The sequence below is a fragment of the Mchenga conophoros genome, linkage group LG10, assembly GCF_057382185.1.
Source record: "Mchenga conophoros isolate Kocher_MC1m ecotype Shallow Benthic linkage group LG10, M_conophoros_male_GT1.1, whole genome shotgun sequence".
Taxonomy (NCBI): Eukaryota; Metazoa; Chordata; class Actinopteri; order Cichliformes; family Cichlidae; genus Mchenga; species Mchenga conophoros.
In genome coordinates this window covers 23,107,838-23,128,390 of record NC_140535.1, presented here as the reverse complement: position 1 = coordinate 23,128,390, position 20,553 = coordinate 23,107,838, and the positions used below count along the sequence as shown (strand labels likewise).

The following is a 20,553-nucleotide window of genomic DNA, read 5'->3' as shown; positions in this document are numbered from 1 at the left end:
AATCAGTGCTGCTCTCTCTTCCAACCCGGCACATACACCAATCGGCGCTGCACTGCCACCATGGTAACTGGATTAACGAGCGGCGGCGCAGTTACTATGGGATGTCAAGATGACAAATGACAGTCTGTCTGGCACCAAATCTGTCTCCTAATCTCAGCTGGAAGACAAAGGACATGGCTGGGAGACAGATAAGATGAATGAATGTGTGAATAAATGGAGAAAGAAAACATAATACACACACACACACACACACACACACACGGATGGCAAATAAAAGTAAAAATCGACATAATATAAATCAACGTGATTTTGAGACATTTAGTGACCCATTGTGAACTACAAATATGAGGTCCTGCAATCCTGGGATAACAGGAGATCACCTCCATCAGGAGTGAAATACTTCCTCACCAGATAAAGGTGAACACTCACATCAACTTTGTATTGATCTGCAATGATCCTCCCCTCAAGAGGGTGGGGGGGCAAGTGGTTTCAAACAATAACAGCAAAATGCCTCCCACAGCTTAACAGAGCCATCATATCACCTTTTTTTTTTCCCTTTGCTGTGTTTGTCTGTGTGTGGGAGGATGGCACAGGTCAAAAGCACTAAGGCAATGGCAGCGAAGGCAGATTTGGGAAGAAGATGCACAGAAGCTGGTGGGCAGTCTCTCACCTTGTCAGGTGCTTGGCTCTGGAGGCTGCCAACATCCAGTGGAGTGATGAGGGGCACATTCTGAAAGCCGTCCTCCACGCTCACAGGTTTGGCGCCTTTGTCCTGCAGATTACTCCCCAGTTTCACCATCTTCAGCCTTTAGTATTCCTTTATTTCCCCGAAGCCTACTTCTGAAAAGAGGAAGTTTTGCACCTTTACAGCCTCTCAGGTCAATGAAAGCTGGCAAACGCTGGTTGATTGATGGGGACGATTTTTAATGAAACGGTGAATAAAAATGTTGAATTAAGCGGAGTGTAGCTGTGAGGCAGCTTACGCACAAAAAGGTGCTCAAATAATGCCTGAATGATTGATTGGTGAATGATTAGAGTAAAAACAGGAAATCGGAGGGAGGGGAATTTTTTTCGTTTACACTGAAACATGTATCTGAGTGAAAACTACCGAAAAACAAGGAGGGGGGGAAAGGAAATATGCATTCTGTCTTCAGCACCTTCTTTCTATCACAACAAAACCATCAGAAAATGAACGAATAACGCGTAAAAAAAAAAATAGGCTGATACTTACAGCTGCTCGTCCTTGTCCGCCCGGTTCCTCCGTGCTGCGGCACTGTTTGTGTGGACAGAGGCGGAGGGAGCGCAGATGAGGAGCAGGTGAGGCTGGAGGATGCTCTGCGGCGTCGCTGCTGCTGATGCTGCGGGAAAGCTGCGCTGCACCGCCGGAGACAAACTGGATGTCTGGCGGCAGGTTTCCTACCAGCAGGCAGCCCAACCCCCTTAATCCAAACAGCCTCTTCCTCTCCGAGCTGCTAACGCCAAGCCGCTGGAGTTGCCACTAGGGGGATGTTTGGGTTTTTTTTCCTCCTCTAAGAGTCTCGTTTGTTTTGCCAAAGTGGAAACTGGACTGTCGTTGCCTTTCAAGTTACCTGGTAAAGTCCGATTTTTCACCAACATATTTTAGAGCATTTTGGTCACTTTTGTTTGTTAAATGAATTAAAGCGGGTCCGGATCTAGCGTTGTGAATACACAGATCTAACCCGAAGAATAAAAGTGGACTGCTTGGAGCGGATTGATTTTGCTCTCCACCCTGAATATGACATCCCGATCACTTAGAAGTTGCTTAATATTCTCATTTCCCCAGTTTTAAAACTGACATTTTCCATAAAGAAGCAACATTACACGCATCACGTGAAGGCAGCATGAAACATGCGGGACTCAAACTGGTTTCTTTGGTCCTACAGCGCCACCTGGTGGTTTAACAAGTGACACGCAGCCAGTGTAACAGTGCAGCTGATATTTCAAAAGAGGGCGTGTCCGTAATAATTTACCATTATCAGGTGGAGGCTGCACAAGGTAGAAACACTACTACTGCTAAAACTACTAAAACTAACACTACATCAAATACAGTTGCTTATCATATGAATAATACTAATACTGCTGGAGACAACTGGCAACCTACAAATACTGCAAGTAATACTACTAATTTCATTGTACATATACAATAACAATAAAGCGCCATTCTATCCTGTTACTACTAAAACTAGCATTACTGTAAATTATCACTGCTTCTACTAATCCTACCAATGAAAATACCAATACTACTAGCATTACTGCTAGAGACAATTGGCAGGGTACAAATACTGCAAAAGGTATTACTATTACTTAATCTGACTTATTACTACTATTGCTTACTAATACGATTACTACTAAAACTAGCATTATTCAAATAATCACTGCTTCTACTAATGAGTGAAAATAATAATATGACTACTAATGCTGCTGGAGACAATTTGAAAGGTACAAATGCTGCAAATAATACAACTAATGATAATGGTATTCATTATTATTTAATCATTAATATTATTAATAATAATCATAATCATATTTCACAAGTTTGTGGGGACGTGTAACCTGTATGCAGCATTAACGGGACATTTGGAGCCCAAGAGTCGGTATGTAGGCAGCCATATTTCACAGAGGTGGTGACTTTTTCATGCTTTTTCACCTTCTCCGTGGTTTAACCACCTTCTCTACCCTCCTGGCCAGGAAGCGCATTTCCATAGAGGCACAACAGGGGAAACGTAATCTTTTATGCACTTTTCTGCTTCATTGCTGTGCTTGCAGATCTTCCTGAGGTTATCAAGTCAGCTGACATAAACACCTAACTCCTCCATGGATCAAATATAATATTTTTTATAGCACATCAGATGATTAAAGATGAGCTTCCATTTATTTCCCTGCCGTCAAACGTATTGAAAGTATTTAGAAGTTTAGCTGAGCATGACCACCCTTCATCCTTTTGTGACGGGTGATTACCTGATTATTCAGCAGCTGAACAGAGATATAATCTGATGCCTGTTTCTGTATACTTACTGTAATGTTCCTACTGCGTCCTCTCAGGTTTAGGAATTAGCTCCTTTATGGTTCTCAGGGAACCGACTAAAATGGGATAATTGACTGTAAGCGAGACACAATACACCTAAAGTGATTTTGCAGACATTTTTTTTTTCAGCCATTGCATCATCTCCTTTTGTGAGAACCTCAAAGATGGAGCTCTGTTTGCAGTGGAGAAATATCATCCTCCAGCTGCCCTGTGGTATGAGGTAATACAAATTATTTCTTCATACAATTTCCTGACACAATCTAACAAGCTCCGTTTGTTTGTCCATGGGAATCAGATGATGACGTATTGATTTTCAGCCTATAAGCCGAGCACCAGGATAGTTTAATACTGCAGTCATCTTGTTATATTCATATTACTGGGTGTGGACGAGATATGTTTTATGTTATTCTAAACTTGTCTTCCTGATAACAACATGTTCTTCCCTCCCCTCACCTGAAAAGGTAGGCTGTATCACACTAACAACTACAGCTAGGTCCATATATATTTGGACATTGACACAAGTTTTGTTTTTTTACCTGCTTATCCAAACACTTTCCATTTATAATTATATAATGGACAGAATGTGTAGTCTCTCAGCTTTCATTTGAGGGTATCCACATTCAAATTGGAGAAAGGGGACCAAAAGTAATTGGACAATTAACTCAAAGTCATTATCAGTAATGCAGACAAAAGGCCTGGGGTTGATTTGAGGTGTGGTGCTTGCATTTAGAAGATTTTGCTGTGAAAAGACAACATGTGGTTAAAGGAGTTTTCCATGAAGGTGAACAAAGCTATCCTTAAGCTATGAAAACAGAAAAAAAAAAACATCTGCTACAATAACAGGAGTGGCAAAATCTACTGTTTGGTACATCCAAGGAAAGAAAGCACTGGTGAACTCAGCAACGCAAAAAAAGATGGACGTCCATGGAAGACAACAATTGTGGATGATCGCAGTATCATTTCCACAGTGAAGAGAAACCACCTCACAACATCAACCAAGTGAACAACACTCTCCAGGAGGTATGCGTATCAATATCCAAGAAGACTGCATGAAAGTAAATACAGAGAGTTCACTGCAAAGTGCAAACCGCTCATAAGCCTCAAGAATAAAAAGGCTAGATTGGACTTTGCTCAAAAAATAAATAAGTAAATAAAAACGTCTAAAAAAAAAGCCAAACCCCAGCACAGTTCTGGAAAAAAAATATTTCGACAGATGAAACCAAAATCAACCTCTACCAGAATGATGGCAAGAAAAAGGAGAAGAGTATGGAGAAGCTGTGGAACAGCTCATGATCCAAATAATACCACATCATCTGTGAAGCAGGGCAGGGGCAGTGCGATGGCTTGGGTGTGCATGGCTGCCAGCGGCACTGGGACACTACTGTTTGTTGATGATGTGACACAGGACAAAAGCCAAATGAGACGGAGACATACACTCTTTTCAGATCCAGCTAATGCAGTCAAATTGATTGGGCAGCGTTTCATAATACAGATGGACAATGACCCAACACATACAGCAAAGCAACCCAGGAGTTTATTAATGCAACGAAATTGAATATTCTTGACTGGCCAAGTCAGTCACCTAACCGTAACCCAGTTGGGTATGCATTTCATTTATTGAAGACTAAACTTTGGACAGCAACGCCCACAAACAAACAGCAACTGAAAGCCGCTGCAGTAAAGGCCTAGCAGAGCATTAAAAAGGAGGAAACCCAGCATCTGGTGATGTCCATGTTCAAGACTTCAGGCTGTCATTGCCAGCAAAGGGCTTTCAACAAAGTATTAGAGATGAACATTTTATTTTTAGTTATTTAATTTGTCCAATTACGCCGAGCCCCTGAAATGAAGGGATTGTGTTAAAAATGTCTTCGTTCCTCACATTTTTATGCAATCTTTTTGTTCAACTCACTGAATTAAAGCTGAAAGTCTGCATTTCAACTGCATCTGAGTCGTTTCATTTAAAATTAACTGTGGTAATGTACAGAACCAAAAATAGAAAAAGTTGTCTCTGTGCAAATATTTATGGCCTAACTGTATCAAACATCTCTACAAAATTTACATTTCTTTGACTAAAAATCACACTTTACATGGAAAGAGGACTTCTGTTACAAATAAGATGCAGCCAGCTGGTGGTGTTACCGAGCTGTCACACATGTTCAGAAAACAAAAGAACAGGTCGTGTCTGGGTTATTAGATAGGTAGTAATGAACTCACAAAGAAAAAGTGTAGACAGCTCCTTTTATACTCAAACATGAACTAAAAGGTAATTACTTAGTTACTTAGTTACTTTTTAAAAACACGATTTACAACCTGAATAGGTGATAAAGCGAAAGATCTTTCAGCCCAATTCTACTTTTTCTGCATAATCCATCATACAAAATGTAATCAAATGGAAAAGTCTCTTTTTTTAACTTGTTTTATCAGTTTTAATCTTTTAACTTTATGCATCAAGCAAAAAATTTAATTATATGCAACATTCTCTGACTGGAAGAAATTTGTTTAATATTTAAACCTATTTTCTGCACATTCCAGCACATAAAATAATAATTTTTTTTTTTTTGTGTTTACACTCACTCTTTCAAATCGATGCAAGTAAAACACAGCAGAAAATAAATAAAGTCAAAGACTCAGCGGTCCTGTTGCTCTATTTTCACCTGTAAAGCAGGAGTGGGGTAGGCGGAGGTTTACCCTGGTGCAGGTGTGCCGCAGCAGTCAGTGGAAGGATACGGCAGTTTCTCTGTGAATTTCCCATTACGTCATAGCGCACTCGGTGCTTGCTTGGAAATTTAGGGGGGTTTTTTTCGCTGTAAAAAGAAGTTTTCTTCCCACGTGAGCAGCGGACGCTAATGTTTTTGTCACTTTTTATGGAATCAAACTTAAAGTAAGGTCAGTACTTCCACGCTTTAAACGCTGCACGCTCATACTCTGTCCCGCACTCGATATATTATCCATTGTTGATCTGCACACAGCTGTTGTCACTAAGGTCGCACTCGTGTACGTCACTGTCATGAGACATTCTCGCAAAAAATCACGGTTTTAGTAACGCAGTAACGCAGCGTTCCTACGGGAAAGTAACGGTAATCTAATTACCGTTTTTGCAATAGTAATCCCTTACTTTACTCGTTACTTGAAAAAAGTAATCAGATTACAGTAAGGCGTTACTGCCCATCTCTTCCCAGGAGTGGCCGACCTACCAAAATTACTCCAGGAGAGCACTAGTGGCTCATCCAGGAGATCACTAAGGAGCCAGTTCAACATCTAAAGCACTGCAGCCCTCACTTTCCTCAGTTAAGGAGTTCATGATTCAACAATAAGAAAGAGACTGGGCAAAAATGGCCTCCATGGGAGAGTTTGAAATAAATCACTGCTGACCAAAAAGAGCACAAAGGCTCGTCTTGTATGAATAAATATATATAAAAAAAACAACGTCTTCATGATCCTCAAGACTCTGGAGAAAGAATTCCATGGACTGATGGGACAAAAGTATAACTTTTACACCAGTTACATCTGGTGTGAAAACCATTTATGCCGGAAAACCCTCCAATGTGGCTGAATTAAAAAAAAAAAAAAAAAAAAGTGGACCAAAATTCCTCCACAGTGATGTGAAAGACTAATTACCAGTTACTGAAAGCCATGATTGCAGTTCATGTTGCCAAGGCACAACCATCTATTACTTTATCACACAGAGCCAGGTAGGTTTAGACAACTTTGTTCCCTTAACAATTTAAAATCCTGCATGTTGAATTTCTCCGGTTATCGTTGTTTGATATAAAAAATAAAATAAAATAAGAAGGAAAACAATATTCTTTCATTCAGCTCATTCTTCTTCTCAGTTGTTGAATGCGTGAAAAACTGAAGGAACGTCAAAGTTTTCTCGTCATCGAGAAAAATCCCATAAAACAACAAATACGACCTTGAGCCATCAGATGACTGTCGTGTGCAGTTTTCTCTAGGAGTGGGAATTCTTGTGAATTGTAGAAGATCAGGCGGACAGCGGATGCCTTTAGCCAGACAAGGCATCGACACTCCTCTTTAATTATTCAACTTTCAGCCAGATTTGAACACTGATTAAGGAGCTGAAGGTTTAAAGCTGTGACAACACAACAGTCATAAATAATCACATCACACACAGGCTTTCATCACAGTTAAGATTTATTTCATTCAACATTTCACATTACAAATATTTAAAAATTATGCATACTGTTATAAATAGTTGGCTGCAAACAATTAAATAACATTAGATTTTTCTTTTTCGTTTCACTAGCACTTCTACAGACCAACTCCTAGAAATATGGACATATCCGTATTACATAACTTAATTAGAAAGGAAAATACAAAAATAGGAACTTATAAAGTGAAATGACAATAAAAATTAAGGTGATATCTTAAGTAAAAAAATGCTATTAATAAATACAACAACCTTCCCATACACAGTTAAAAACTATTGAAATCTTGCCATTAAGTAACATCATTAACAGACAAATATTTAAATATTTATTTTCCTTCAGAAAATGTGAACCATATATTGTGGAGCACAATATAGCAATTAGTAAAAACTAGACACTTTAACATATTAAAAGCTTCACCTCAAAAATATAACAAAAATCTGATCAAAATTATAAAAATCAATTATACATTCCAATTAAAAATATACCAATAAACAGCTAAATACATTGTTGACCTAATAATTACAATGCAATCAATCACAGTAGCTTAAAATAAACAAAATAAGCAAATGAGCACAAAACCTTTAATGTTTTAAAAATAACTTCAATTATTTATATTAGTACAAATAGTTTGATTTCTTTTCTTTTTTACAAACACCAGCATGAAAAGGATTACAATAACAGTAGAAAATGACTGTGAAAAACATATTAACATCTTCTTTAATTAAATGTCTGCAATTAAAAATGGCATTAAAGAATTACATTGCAAAGAGTCTTTATCTGGAAAAAGGTTCAAAAGAAGTATTGCACATAACAACTTGAAGTTAACTTGCAACATTTACCACATTCAAGTCTTTAAGCTCCCCTTTCCTCCAGATAGGTCTATGTAAGATCACCTCGACAGACAGCGGGGACAGGTTCTCAAGTCTTTTTAAACAGTGTTCTCTATATAAAGGATGCTCAAAGTCCTGCACTGCCAAATCAATTCAAAGGTAGGTTTCTTTTATCTCTCTGTCACGTGCATCCTGCAGAGGTCTGCGAATGGGGAAGCGAGGAAATCGACACGTGGGGCGGGAACATGGGAAGAGGGTGAGGTGAGAGCGGGTTCGGGGTGTCCTTAACTGAATAGTTGAGAAACATTTGGTGCACACCACAACAATTAATTGTAATAGCTAATTCATTGTACTTGTCATTTTCTTTTTCTTTTTTTTTTTCGTCATGCATGCTAAGGATTACAATAGGTGCTAGTTGGCAAGTTCAAGAATATATATATATACTTTTTTTTCAAATATTAAAATATCTAAACACCAAACATCCATTCTTGTGATACGAGATTCAGCGTTAAGCGTGAACCAAATTTTGCATTCTCCTTATATAATAAGTTATGCTCCATCTATGGAGAGGAAACCAAGACAGAAGTTACCATTTCCAACTAGTATAGCCATTTTTAGACACATTAACATCAATCCCAAATTATATGTCTTTCTTTCTTTCTTTTTCTCGCCATGCTCTTATTGACCAGATCGACTGGAAAACATCTAGTGTAAGAAAAGCTAAGACCAAGAGAGCGATACACTTTGGTCTCTCCTCTGCACATCTGAAGTCGCATCAACACAAGTGCGCACTTAGTTGTAAAGATTCCTCAGCACTGAAATGTATAAAAAGCATAATTGAAAATAATATATATTGAAATCACTCAACTTTTTTTGTTTTTCCTAAAATGAACATTTCCATATATGCAGATCTTTCAGTAACAAAAGTACAAAAGCTACCTTTCACAATGTGAAAAATTGAGGTATTGCAAAAAGGAGTTTCCCCATTTGTGAAAAATGTGCCTAAAATGACTGTTGGAAAAAGAAACAAAAAATATTTAGAAAAGTAGTGCATAATAAATGTTTATATGTGCATGACAAAATAATTTAGCTAGAAAACACTGTACCAAAAATCAGCAGGCCATGTATAAAATAATCTTTTTTTTTCATCTCATTTAACAGCAAATTCTTCACAAAGTGTTTTAACTTCTAAAATGCTCACCCACCACACCCACAAAACTAATGTCCAGGGTGCAAAACTGGTGCCGACAACACCGCGCCGATATGAGGATTCTCACTAGTGTGTGTAATAATCAAGTTTCTGTACTAACTCCCTGACATTTAAATGCTCGGCTAATAAGGTTACCACTGAGTGACTCAAACAAAGGTAAGGATTAGTTTTACTTTCGCCGTGGGAAGGTGTACTTTTTGTGTTACTTTTCCCAAACGCACAAATCCATTTCAGATAAAAATAACTAGCGCCTAACTGACAGCACACACCTCCATTTTGAGCTACGGAGGGAGTGTGAGGCCTTGTTTGCATGTCTTGCAAGCCCTGTTTTGTCCCCCCCCCCCCCCCCCCCCATACTGATGTTCTGATGGTTTTCACGGCACTATCGTTCATATGCATAATGCATTCTGTAAAGACGATGTTCAAGGCCAATCTTTGGTTCGCTGGAGTCTATCAGGGCTTGACAGTTAAGCAAAACTGGGTAGAAATCACAGATTTAGGAAAACAAAAAATATATATATGCAAAACGTCCTTGAAGAAAATGAAAAAGAAAAACCAAAACTTCCACACAAGTAACAAGCTACAGTATGACCCACTACTGCACAGCCATCTTTGGTTCCCAAAAGCCGCTGGCTACAGTCGACTGGACCTGCAATCTCGTTATGGAAAGCAAACTGCATGTGGGTCACAAGTGTGCAGTAGTAGAGCACACTTCAGAGACTATCTTCATTTATGCTTCAAAAACACTGGATGCTGAGTTGGATTAGCTTGGCAGGGACCTGGCTTCAAGGGCAGATCCCTACATGTGATGACGATTCCAAAGTCAGATAAACTTTTAATTGCTTCTTTCATTAAATGTAACTAACCCTTGGATGCAAAGTAAAACTTTTTTTTTTCCATTAAAGACTTGGGAGAATTGCACAAATGCATTAAAACAAAACTAACACAGACAGGTATTTCCTGTTTGGTGGTAGCCCCATTAAAAACTGCAATACCGTCCTTCAGTGACACGTTGCCTTAACCTCGGTCCTGGAGGACGTGGATTCAAGCCTCGAGCAGGTTGTGATCCACGAATGAGGCCTTCTGTTTGTTAGCTGTAAGCTTAGCAGCAGAGGCCGCAGACAGACACGAGGAGGGGATCTGGGGCTGAATTTCTCTCTTCACCACTAAGCCTGTCTCTCCTGTAGCCTCCCTTTACCATACATTCCAATAATACACTGTATATTTTACGATGCTCTGTCACTAGCACAACCCTGGGTTTGATTACAAAAATAAGGAGGTGATGAAGCAAGTTGAGTAGAAAACTGTGCCAGTTACATCACTCTCTGCCTGTTGTATCACTTCCCTCTGATTATAGTTCTGAGGAAAGGAGAACACCAGAGAGCGATGATGTTTTCTTTCTTGGTTTCTTTTTTCTCTCTCTCTCTCTCTCTGTATTCGGCACATTAGCAGCGGAGTTTGAGGTATTAGTTTTTGCATGTCAAAATGGAGATCGAAACCCTAATCAGTGTTGCTAAAATTTTGTTTAGATTTTCAAGTAACATCAAAATGTTTGTATGGTCCTGGAAATCATAACGAGAGGTTCGAACGTTTTTGATCTGGGAAGGGAAAACGAATCCATTTCGTTCTGCAGTGGGCTCTTTCTGCTCGTCAGAGTGAATTAAGATTCAGCTTTGGTAACTACTAAGGGTCTTACGTACTGTGTATCTTCAGTACTTAAACTGGAAATAAGTGCACTCTTCTTTAGCAACACCCTTTTTAATTCACATTTGCTCTGGAGCCTCAGCTATCAATAGCAAACTTAAAGTGCCCCTATTATGCCTTTTGGGTTCTTCCATATCCTTTAGTCTGGTGTGTGTGTGTGTGTGTGTGTGTGTTGATTTTTTATATATTAACTATATATAAAATACTGCTGTACTGTTTGAAACTGTCAAAGGTTTTTGTTTTGTGACTTATGTCACTAGGGGGGGGGGGGGGGGGGGGGGCTTAAAGAGACAGGAGGCAAAACGGAGAGTTTCACACAGAGGGTTAAAGACAGGCACTGCAGCAGTGAACAGTATGACCCAAATCTTGTTTTTGGACTTCACAAAATCAATTTGAGTGAACACTCGCCTCCCTCACATGAAACACTGAGACTTTAAACATATGCAAATATGCAAAATAGGGGCACTTTAATCCTACCTCTCAGAAATAAATAGCCAATCATATTCTGTTCAAACAGCATTTGCTCTGGAGACTCGATACAAAATAAAATGTAAGAGCTCTGCTACAAAACAAGTCAGCTGAATGTCAAATGACAAGTATTTGTTTCGGGGCCTCTTGTATCAAAATTAAAATAAAATACACTGTTTAGAAAAATATCCCAATTAAAATAGCAGAGTACCATATCACACCTCAAACTTTTCTATATAAGTTTTTTTTTTTTTTAGAACTAATAAAAATATTTTAAAAATCAAACATAAATAAAATCATATTACACATCTTTTTTTTTTTTTGCTTCCTTGACATATCTGGATATAAATCCAATCTTTCTTTTCCGTCTTTAAATATTAATTTAACAAAAAAATTGCAAAAAATGTCGGGTGAAAGTGGAGCAAAAAGGAACCAGCAACAGAAAAGTGCATTTATTTGTACAATGATTTTGCGACTCCTGCACTACCTGCCCTCCTGCTCCTCTGTTGCCTCTCCCTCTCTAATTTCCGCTCAGTTCCAGCGGAAGGAGATGTGACGGGGTCGGTCGCCTCCCTCTTTCACCAGGGGTTTGTGAAACTCGCGGCCGGCGCGCGAATGGATGGCCGCCCAGCAGTACTCGCAATAATATTGTAGGCAGGTGACATTGGCGCAGAAGAACGGCGCAAACTTCCCACCGCAGCGAGTTCCCTGGCACTCATCGCACAGCTGGTCATCCAGCACATATGGCTTCACTTCCACCTGCAAAAGAGGTAGAAATAAATAAATAAATCCATACATACTACGAGCAGGGTGCAACGTGAGCCACAACAGGTGCTGCTTTTATTATTGGAATCATTACAGTAAGCAGGAAAGAAAATATTGTTTTTAATACCGTGAATTAATCCAATCAATAATTCACTGCATTTACACCTCTATGTAACAGCCTTCATTGTTATTTGAGGGGTCTGCTATTCCACACGCATGAGTGATGCACAGGGGAGAGTGTATGTCTATAACCCAGCTTACTGTTACTTTGTAATTCCATCTTTCTGATACGAGTCTCACCGTTTACTTTTCCCTTTCCTACTGTTGCATCACGTTGTTTTAAGTTAATGTGAATAAAAAAATCCCGGGTGCCCTACTGCTGTAATTCTTTTCAGCAATTGGTCATTAAAAATATTTCCACAAAGGAAAAAAAAAGGTCTCTTTTTTTGCACTTGTTCAGCATTTCTTAACCACATTTGTTTTTATGACAAGCAATCTCAAGTGTCACAGAATCAACCTGGGCTCAAAATTGAACTTTCATTCACTGCAGACGCCACAGACCTCAATTTTGGCCACAATGCACAGTTTATTTTCATTATAGCTGATTAACAATCTGCTACGATTAGGCTGTTTGCCTTTTCTACCATTTTTATTGGAAAAACATTATCTTGATTTAGCTGACAAATAATATGACGTGCTGAGTGGAATAGCCGAAGCTTCACTTTTGGTGAGGAAGACTGTAGTATCTTCTCAATCCGTTATTTACCAGTGATTAGCAGATGTGTGTGTGTGAGAGGCTCCATACTGTGGTGGCCTGAGAGACAAAAAAAAGAAATCCAGAGTTCGAGACTGGGAGGAGACACAAATCCCTGTGGGCTAGTCTCAGGAAGGGCATCGCGATCCCTTGTGAATAAGGAAGCAGGTGTTTGTATGAGCTTTCCTCCTCCTAACCAAGCTAGCCAGGATTTGCTGTTAACTTAGCACCCCACACAGTGTGCTTTCTTTATTCAGTCTATGCTTCAACATACACAAATTAAACTAAAGATGCACTGATTGACCATCTAGTGACAGGAACTGGACCATTTTTATTGTTTGTGGCCCTGACTAGCAACGAGCAGGCCCAGTCCATGCATGTGCAACATGCACACAGTGGCACATGCAAATAGTTGCAGGTTTACTCAGTGTCACACGCAAACATGTCGTTAGCATGAAAGCTCTTCACTGTGAGTAAATACGCAAATTTAGCCAAAGTGACCCATGAGAACGGGAATGACCACACAAACATTTTTAACAACAAAACTAATCAGATGAAAGAAGCTAACAAAGCCAAAGTGGTAAATGCTAAAGCTATCCAAGCTAACAGCCTCAGTATGAGCAAAGGATGTAAGCAGTTATGAGGAAAATTGTGAAGTCAGATGGGGGGGGGGGGGGGGGGGATAAATAAATAAATAAATTGTTGATGTCCTGTTGTCTGGTGAATTTTTAAACATGTTGGAAAATGATCTGAGCACTTGACATTTGTTTTGTTGCATAAATGTGTTTCACTTGTTTTTGTTTATAAAAAGCAGAATGAATAAAAAGCCGAATAATCTCCTATTCCTGATCAGTATTCAAAAGAATGTTTAAAGTTGTTAATATCGCACTGCTGACTTCACCGTTATTAAAATACTAAAAATTTTCTGCATTTTAAACTTCCTGTTTATGACCTTTTGGAACACCTCTTGCTTCTTTATCTTTCCTGCTCACTGATGAATGACTGTAGTATTGGGAGGTGAACGTTACCAAGGCAGTCATTACACAAAATTTGTACAACATCACAATTATGCAAATCTTAAAAGAGCATACCATTACTCCAGTGTCTTATCTTATAATGTTACCTATACTTTACATGCATCTGCTGAGTCTCACGTTATCTTAACTCACCTATTGTCAGTAGAATTTGTGTCATATACAGTTCATTAGCATGCCTGTAGAGATTACTGTAATTCTTCTGCTGCTGACAGCGCTGGCTAAGTTACTGACAGTATTCTTATGAATTAAGGCTAATAAAAAAAATGTAATAAATAATAGACTGTGCACCATCTGTAGGGTTCCTGATACTGAAAGAGTGAGGCTCTGGAGTTCATAGCCTTTTTATAGAGAATAGTTTTCAGGTCACAGTAGGTATAGCACTGATAAATGAACTCAATGAAAGCCAAATTCCATTTAGATGCTTCACTTTCAGGGTTTTTGGTATTATGCATGCTGGTTCACTGACACATACAGTATGAATGTTAAAAAAAAAAAAAAAAAAAAAAAGCACTTGTTAACAAATTTGTACTCTTACTACTGAAACTGGTCAAAATAGCTGTTTTAACTGCTGACCAAAAAAACAGTCCACTCAGTTACAAAGTCTGAATTTCAGGCAGTTCTACAAGTAAAAATCTCAATTATTGCTTTAACAGGAGAGTCGTCATTAGAGCAGTTTTACAGCTTGCGAAGACATGAAAATCTTAAGCCCAGTTCAACCACACCAAGATATATTTCAGCTAAAAACATCCAATCATTTCTGGTGAACCTACATTATTCTGTTACACAAATCACTCTCTGCTCCAGTTACATCACAAACACAGCACGCCTATTATAACTACTCTGCCTGGATAAAGGTTAAAGTGGATGTAAAATCTGAAGCTAAATTTAACAGCAGTCATTTATACTCTTCTGTTCATATGCTAGATGATTTCTGTATAAAATGCAGTATAGTATGACTATATTACTCCAGGAAAAACTGTTAAAACTTTGCATCACCTTTGCGCAACTGAAAGAAACACCACGAGTAAGAGCAGGAAGCAAGCTGAAGAAAGGAGGGGGCCGAGAGGGAAGACAGAAAAACACTGAGCTTTTTTTTTTCTCCTCTTTCCACTCACCCGTTTATCGATTTCTCCATGCTGCAGCTGTACAAAGCGAGCACTGATAGCAGCAATGTAGCTCTGCTGATTAGAGAAGGCGACCCGCCCCGCTCCCTTGGGGTACTTCAGCTCGGGGTCTGTGTCGATGCCAGCGTAGCAAACTCCACCGTACAGGCGGTCCATTATCATGGCCAACTCCACTGCAAAGAGGGAGGGTGAGGAAGACGCACACAAGCAGATCAACAAAACATTCACAAAAACAAGTTTGATGCACAGATGGAGACAGCACACCGACACAAAGATTGCAGGACACAGAAATCCAGCAATTACCTGTGTGGATACAGAGGTTCACATAAACTCATGCCAGTGTAACCAGAAAACACAAACACATACTTTATGAGAACTGTTCATCTGAGAGTTTAAACCATTAACGTGGACGGATTAAAGTCCTGCAGAGTTTCACGGGGTAAATATGAAAGCAGTGCCCTGAATTTACTGACCGTCCTTATGACTGTTTTTCAGTTTTTTTAACAAGCATGCAGTTTGTGGAAAAAAATCCCTGCAAGTTTACATTTCAGCTTTACTTATTACGACATTAAAAAGTCTGAACGTCCTTTTTAATATGTGGATTTTCTTAAAATGCAAATCTAAACCCAGTTATTACACACGGTCATAAAATATTTAATGCACTGCTGGGCCTAATGTCTTTGTTCCTTTCTAAAACGGCAGCACAGAGGTTTAAGACACAGTTACACAAAGGTGGCATAAACTTGAACACACAGTACACGTGACATTATTATCAAGGGAAAAAAAATATTTATTTTTTTTAACACTGCACAGTGTGTCATAGAGACTACTTCCTGAAATAACCAGTGTAGGTCAGTGTCTCTTTAGCCTCACCCTGTAGCGGGTCTAATTTTATAAGCACAAGCTGATCACATTTTGTCTCACAGAAGGAAGCATTTTGCTTACGGCTGATATTTCAACAGTTGGGAAAGAAAAGGAAGTAAGAGAAGACTACTACTTATTGTTCTCATTTGGTCATTTATGCTATAAAAATATTTAGACTACTGAATCAAAGGGAAGGGAAATAAGAACCTTTAAAAGGCTTTTGACAAAAAAACACTTGAGATGCAAAGCATATGCACAGAATACTCCTCAGATGTTTGTATTATAAACACTCATTTGTTGTTCATTCAGCTGGCGGAAAAATACCAGCATAAAAAAGAAGGATACCTGCACGGAGTGGGCGAGGAACTCCTCCCACAAAGATGGTTTTCCTTGGGTCAAGAGGTTGAGATCCATCCATCACAAAGTCGCTATCATTCAGGTTCCATGGGCGGATCTGGACCTGTCACACACAAAACCAACAAGTGGGTTTTGGTTTTTTTTAGCTCTAGTCTACTAAGGGACTACCAATAGATTTAAGCATATTGGTGTGTGTGTGTGTGTGTGTGTGTGTGTGTGTGTGTGTGTGTGTGTGTGTGTGTGTGTGTGTGTGTGTGTGTGTGTGTTCCCACTGACCGGCTTGTCTTTGATGGTGGGGCTGGACACGCAGAGGTACAGCTTGCCATCCTCCTCGATGCAGGCATCGATCAAAGCCTGCACTGAGCTCTCGTCCTGGAACAGCAGGAAGGCATAGCCTGCACAGAACACAAGAGGGTTATTCTCGCTGCTGGGGCCGCAGAGTACTGACAGAGGATTGTGCTGGAATTTAGTTTGCTGATTACTGTGAAAGCATGTCTGATCACGACACTCTGCTCGCACAGCAGGAAGGCATAAGCTTTTACAAACATACAAACAATCTGAGCAGAGATGACAAATGCTTCAGATAACAGCCTGAAGACAAAACCAGATTGCTCAGATGTATAGATATCGATTGTAGCAGATTATCACTCATTGCTTTACCCAGGAATACTGAAGTCAGTTGCCAAAAAAAACAAACAAACAAAAAAAAAAAAAAAAACAGCATAGTGTGAACAAGCTGTGAATTTAAGGAATTTAAGATACCTTTGGGAGGAAAATAGGATTTGCTCTCAGCTTTGTGAGGCCAGTCCACAAACAGGTGTCCAAAGCGTCTGAAACTGGCTGTTATCTCATCTGAAATGAAAAAATAATAATAATGCATCCTCATCGTCAGCCCATAGCTTTTTCAAAGAAAACACCAGGGGAGATTTAGAGCAGAGGCCCTGCTCAGATTTCACAGTAAATTACAGGGGGGTGTACTGTAAGAAGCCCTGTGTGTTTCAGGCATGATTGCTTTATTTATTTATTTTTAACTTTTTACATTTTCCCTCAAGTTCCCTTGTTCTAAGTTTGATTACATAAAAGGCTAAAAGTAACCCAGGAATTCAATCCTTTTGATATTAATCATGTTACTACTGCACCTTCATCTATATCTGGGGGCAGTCCTCCAACAAAGACCTTGCGCGAGTAGCGTTCCACGCGCTCTCCGTTCTGGTGCGGAAAGCAGTGTGGGGAACCTAGGCCTGCGAGACCCTGGTCTCCACGTTCATCATCAGGGAAACCATCCTCTATGGGGAAGAGAGAAGAGTGGCCTGAGAAAGAAGAAGAAGGTGGAAAAGATTTATCTTTTGAAGAGAAAACTAGACATTTTTGTTTTTTTAAAGAAAACAGTAAATCATGGTAATGGCACTACAATAAAGATGGCCGTAAATGAGCACTTTAATTTCATCCCTTTGTCTATCTGACCTCAATTCCTACTACTTTAATTTTCTTGATCTAACAACAGTAAACAAACCATTAACCTTTTTATCTTACTTACTAAAATATAACTATTTGATTCAAATTGGAAGAGAATCAGTTAAACATGTGCACGCAGAATGGAGATATTAGAGCCTGAAAGGACCACATCACAGTCTGACCGAATTAAATGTCCTTGATGTGTTGTTCTTTATTCCTAATTAGCTTCCATGAATCACACATGGAACTGTGCTGCCTGTGAACATAAAGGTTATCGCGCACACATTAGTCCCATCAGTGAGAAAGTATAAACGCTTTCAGAGTGCACTGTGTGTGGTAAAGGTTAAGCTCTCCCTGCTCTATCCCTGCTCCTATACAACCTGCCCTGAGCTGCTTTATGAAGATTTATGAAGATTTATGCAAGGACGTTAGCCTTAACTGACAGTGTGTGTGCCTCGCCATGTGTCGGGCTCCTCTTGCAATGAGTGTAAATCAGGAATTACACTTTGCGCGTCTCCCTGCCTCATTAACTTGTAGCTAAGTGTGACACCGTCTTGTATTGTCTGAGTTAATCTTGCAATATGCAAGCAAAGATGGAGAAAAGCGAGCAGAGTGAAGCATAATGAGAGAAACAAAAACTTGAGGATAAAAGATGCACAAGATCACTTGACGACGAGTAACAAGGCTCGACACTAAAGACAATCATGCAGACAAACTCGTCACATCACTGCACGTATAAAAAAAAAAAAAAAGAAAACAAGTTTTAAAAAAGCACAGGGCCATTCCAAAACTAAATGCACGTGCCCGTTAATGTAACAACAAACAAGCAGACCACAGTCAATAAAATCATAACACTGCTTAACATTACAAGATTAGTTAAACACTGAGGCTTATAGGGCGGGAAAATATGCTGAAAACGAGACATGATGTATTTGTGATTGCATTTTACCTCGTCTCCTGCTATAATTCCTGGCTGCATGTGGAATAAGGACAAATCAAAGAAGAGGATGTTCACAAAAGTCCCATAATACACATAATACCAATAAAAGTGCCAGGTGGTGCACGACAATGGAGAGACGATCCACTTTCAGCCTGCGGGCCCTTGATTTTATTAATCACCGATGAATCATAAACACCCTGTGGTTTTGTCAGCACACCGACTATCAAGCAGGTTTTTGTTTTGTGTTTTTTAATTGTGGAACTGTGCATTTTGAAAGGTTGCAGACAATCATTTTAAACTTGCTGTATTTTTTATAAAGGACACTTTATATAGACACGCTGTAAAGGTCACCTCGCTATTAATATAGCACTTTCAAAATAAAATGCTGACTCATTATGAGAAGGGGATAAAGGAGACAATCTAAAGGCGCACAGCTAAAAAAGGACATCTCAGTTCAACAGCAAAACATTTCTGTAATTCAATACAAGCCCTGGGATAACCTTTAACAAAGAAACTGAAGGATAACATGAAGTGTTACGCTACATGTATGGATGCTCTGAATAGGAATATTGACAGAAATGGCAGAAAAATTGAAACTTGAAAGTGAAGCACATCAGGAACATCTATCAAAAATCAAATGAAGCCTTCAATTAAAAGAGGGGAAGAAAATGAAAGAGGAGGAAGGAGGAAAAAGAAAATAATAAAAGCATGAATAGAAACCAGTTTCGGAACAACTGCAGCTTTGTGTGAAGTTAAGTGCCAGATATAATTATATGTTCAATGCCAGCCAAACAGCCGTGTGAATTATCCAGTTCACCTAGCTTGACTGCAAAGTACCAAAATTAAGCAAGTCTGCATAATTATGCAAACGGAAAGACGATGACGAAGAGTTGATCCCAGGGCTGAACCTTAAACTGGATTTCAGGTCTAATTTAGCAAGACCTATAGCTAACAGCAAATGTGCTTTAAAACTGTAGGTCATATTTGACCTGCATGTGTGCTCCACACAGCATGAACCTGCAAACAGCAGGGAAGTTACAGCCTTTTGCCTGCAGCTCTTTATCTAATGGTTCACAGTGGCTGCTCCTGCTTGTTTCATTACTCCCTGCAATATTTCAAACCCATCTGTTATCCAAAATAAAATTAAAAAAAAAAAACATCACAGTGAATAATGGCATTAAGATACAAGTTCACTGATAAATGCACTGCACTTCCTGTGTGACTCTTTCATAATAAAAGTCAATTTACAACCTTTTTTTCTTCATTGAGCTGAAGAAAATGTTAGTTTGCACTAGAATGTTTTCCAGGAATGTAATGCTGCAAATAGATAAATATTGCCTTAGGCTCAATAAGTGTAAAAGACGTTTATTTATTTAAAAAATAAATAAAATTGAGACCTCTACTATAAGCATGACCTCAGTAATTTAGTGACTAAATCTGAACTCTCCAAGACATCAAATGCATCACTGAAGGTCAAGCAGCACTACCCCTGACAACAGCAGTTTCAATCTAGCCTAATTAACAGAAAGAAAATGTATCCAGTGTGTCATTATCCAAACTTTTCCCAGGGCAGTGGTTTCTCTGATGCTGACATCATTGCGGGGGGGGGGGGGGACTATACTGGCCTTGAGCTAAAGTGACAAATGTTCAAATGTGCACACTGGAGTGAACCAGGCCTCAACCCATGTAAAAGAGCAACATGGAGAAGAGCGCATGAGCAACAATCCTGGCCTCCCTCAGTGGATTTTCCAACCCAGATGGACATCAACCGGGGGGGGGGGGGCTACAAAGGCTAGCAATAGAGCCCAAGAGAGTCAAGAAAGCAGACTA

The 20,553-nt window shown here is 39.3% G+C and overlaps 2 protein-coding genes across 8 annotated transcripts in view; both read right to left on the bottom strand.

Moving 5' to 3' along the window:
- nsg2 (neuronal vesicle trafficking associated 2) overlaps positions 1–1,696 on the bottom strand; it is a 56,448-nt gene extending 54,752 nt beyond the window's left edge. The window contains exons 1-2 of one of the 2 annotated variants that reach the window (XM_085289476.1): positions 1,232–1,696; positions 671–837 (exon numbers count right to left, since the gene is read on the bottom strand). In XM_085289476.1, coding sequence (XP_085145602.1) covers positions 671–799 — 129 coding nt within the window. In that variant the 5' untranslated portion in view covers positions 800–837; positions 1,232–1,696. Of the gene's footprint in view, positions 1–670; positions 841–1,231 lie in introns of both variants that reach the window. The other variant, XM_085289475.1, reaches the window with a different exon arrangement.
- Positions 1,697–10,689: 8,993 nt separating this feature from the next.
- cpeb4b (cytoplasmic polyadenylation element binding protein 4b) overlaps positions 10,690–20,553 on the bottom strand; it is a 34,401-nt gene continuing 24,537 nt past the window's right edge. For 3 of the 6 annotated variants that reach the window (XM_085289468.1, XM_085289473.1, XM_085289469.1), the window contains 7 exons: positions 18,733–18,756; positions 17,468–17,638; positions 17,091–17,180; positions 16,605–16,723; positions 16,317–16,431; positions 15,099–15,280; positions 10,690–12,186 (listed from right to left, as the gene is read on the bottom strand). In XM_085289468.1, the coding sequence (XP_085145594.1) occupies positions 11,959–12,186; positions 15,099–15,280; positions 16,317–16,431; positions 16,605–16,723; positions 17,091–17,180; positions 17,468–17,638; positions 18,733–18,756 (929 nt within the window). In that variant the 3' untranslated portion in view covers positions 10,690–11,958. The remainder of the gene's footprint in view (positions 12,187–15,098; positions 15,281–16,316; positions 16,432–16,604; positions 16,724–17,090; positions 17,181–17,467; positions 17,639–18,732; positions 18,757–20,553) is intronic. The other 3 variants (XM_085289470.1, XM_085289474.1, XM_085289471.1) reach the window with 2 other exon arrangements.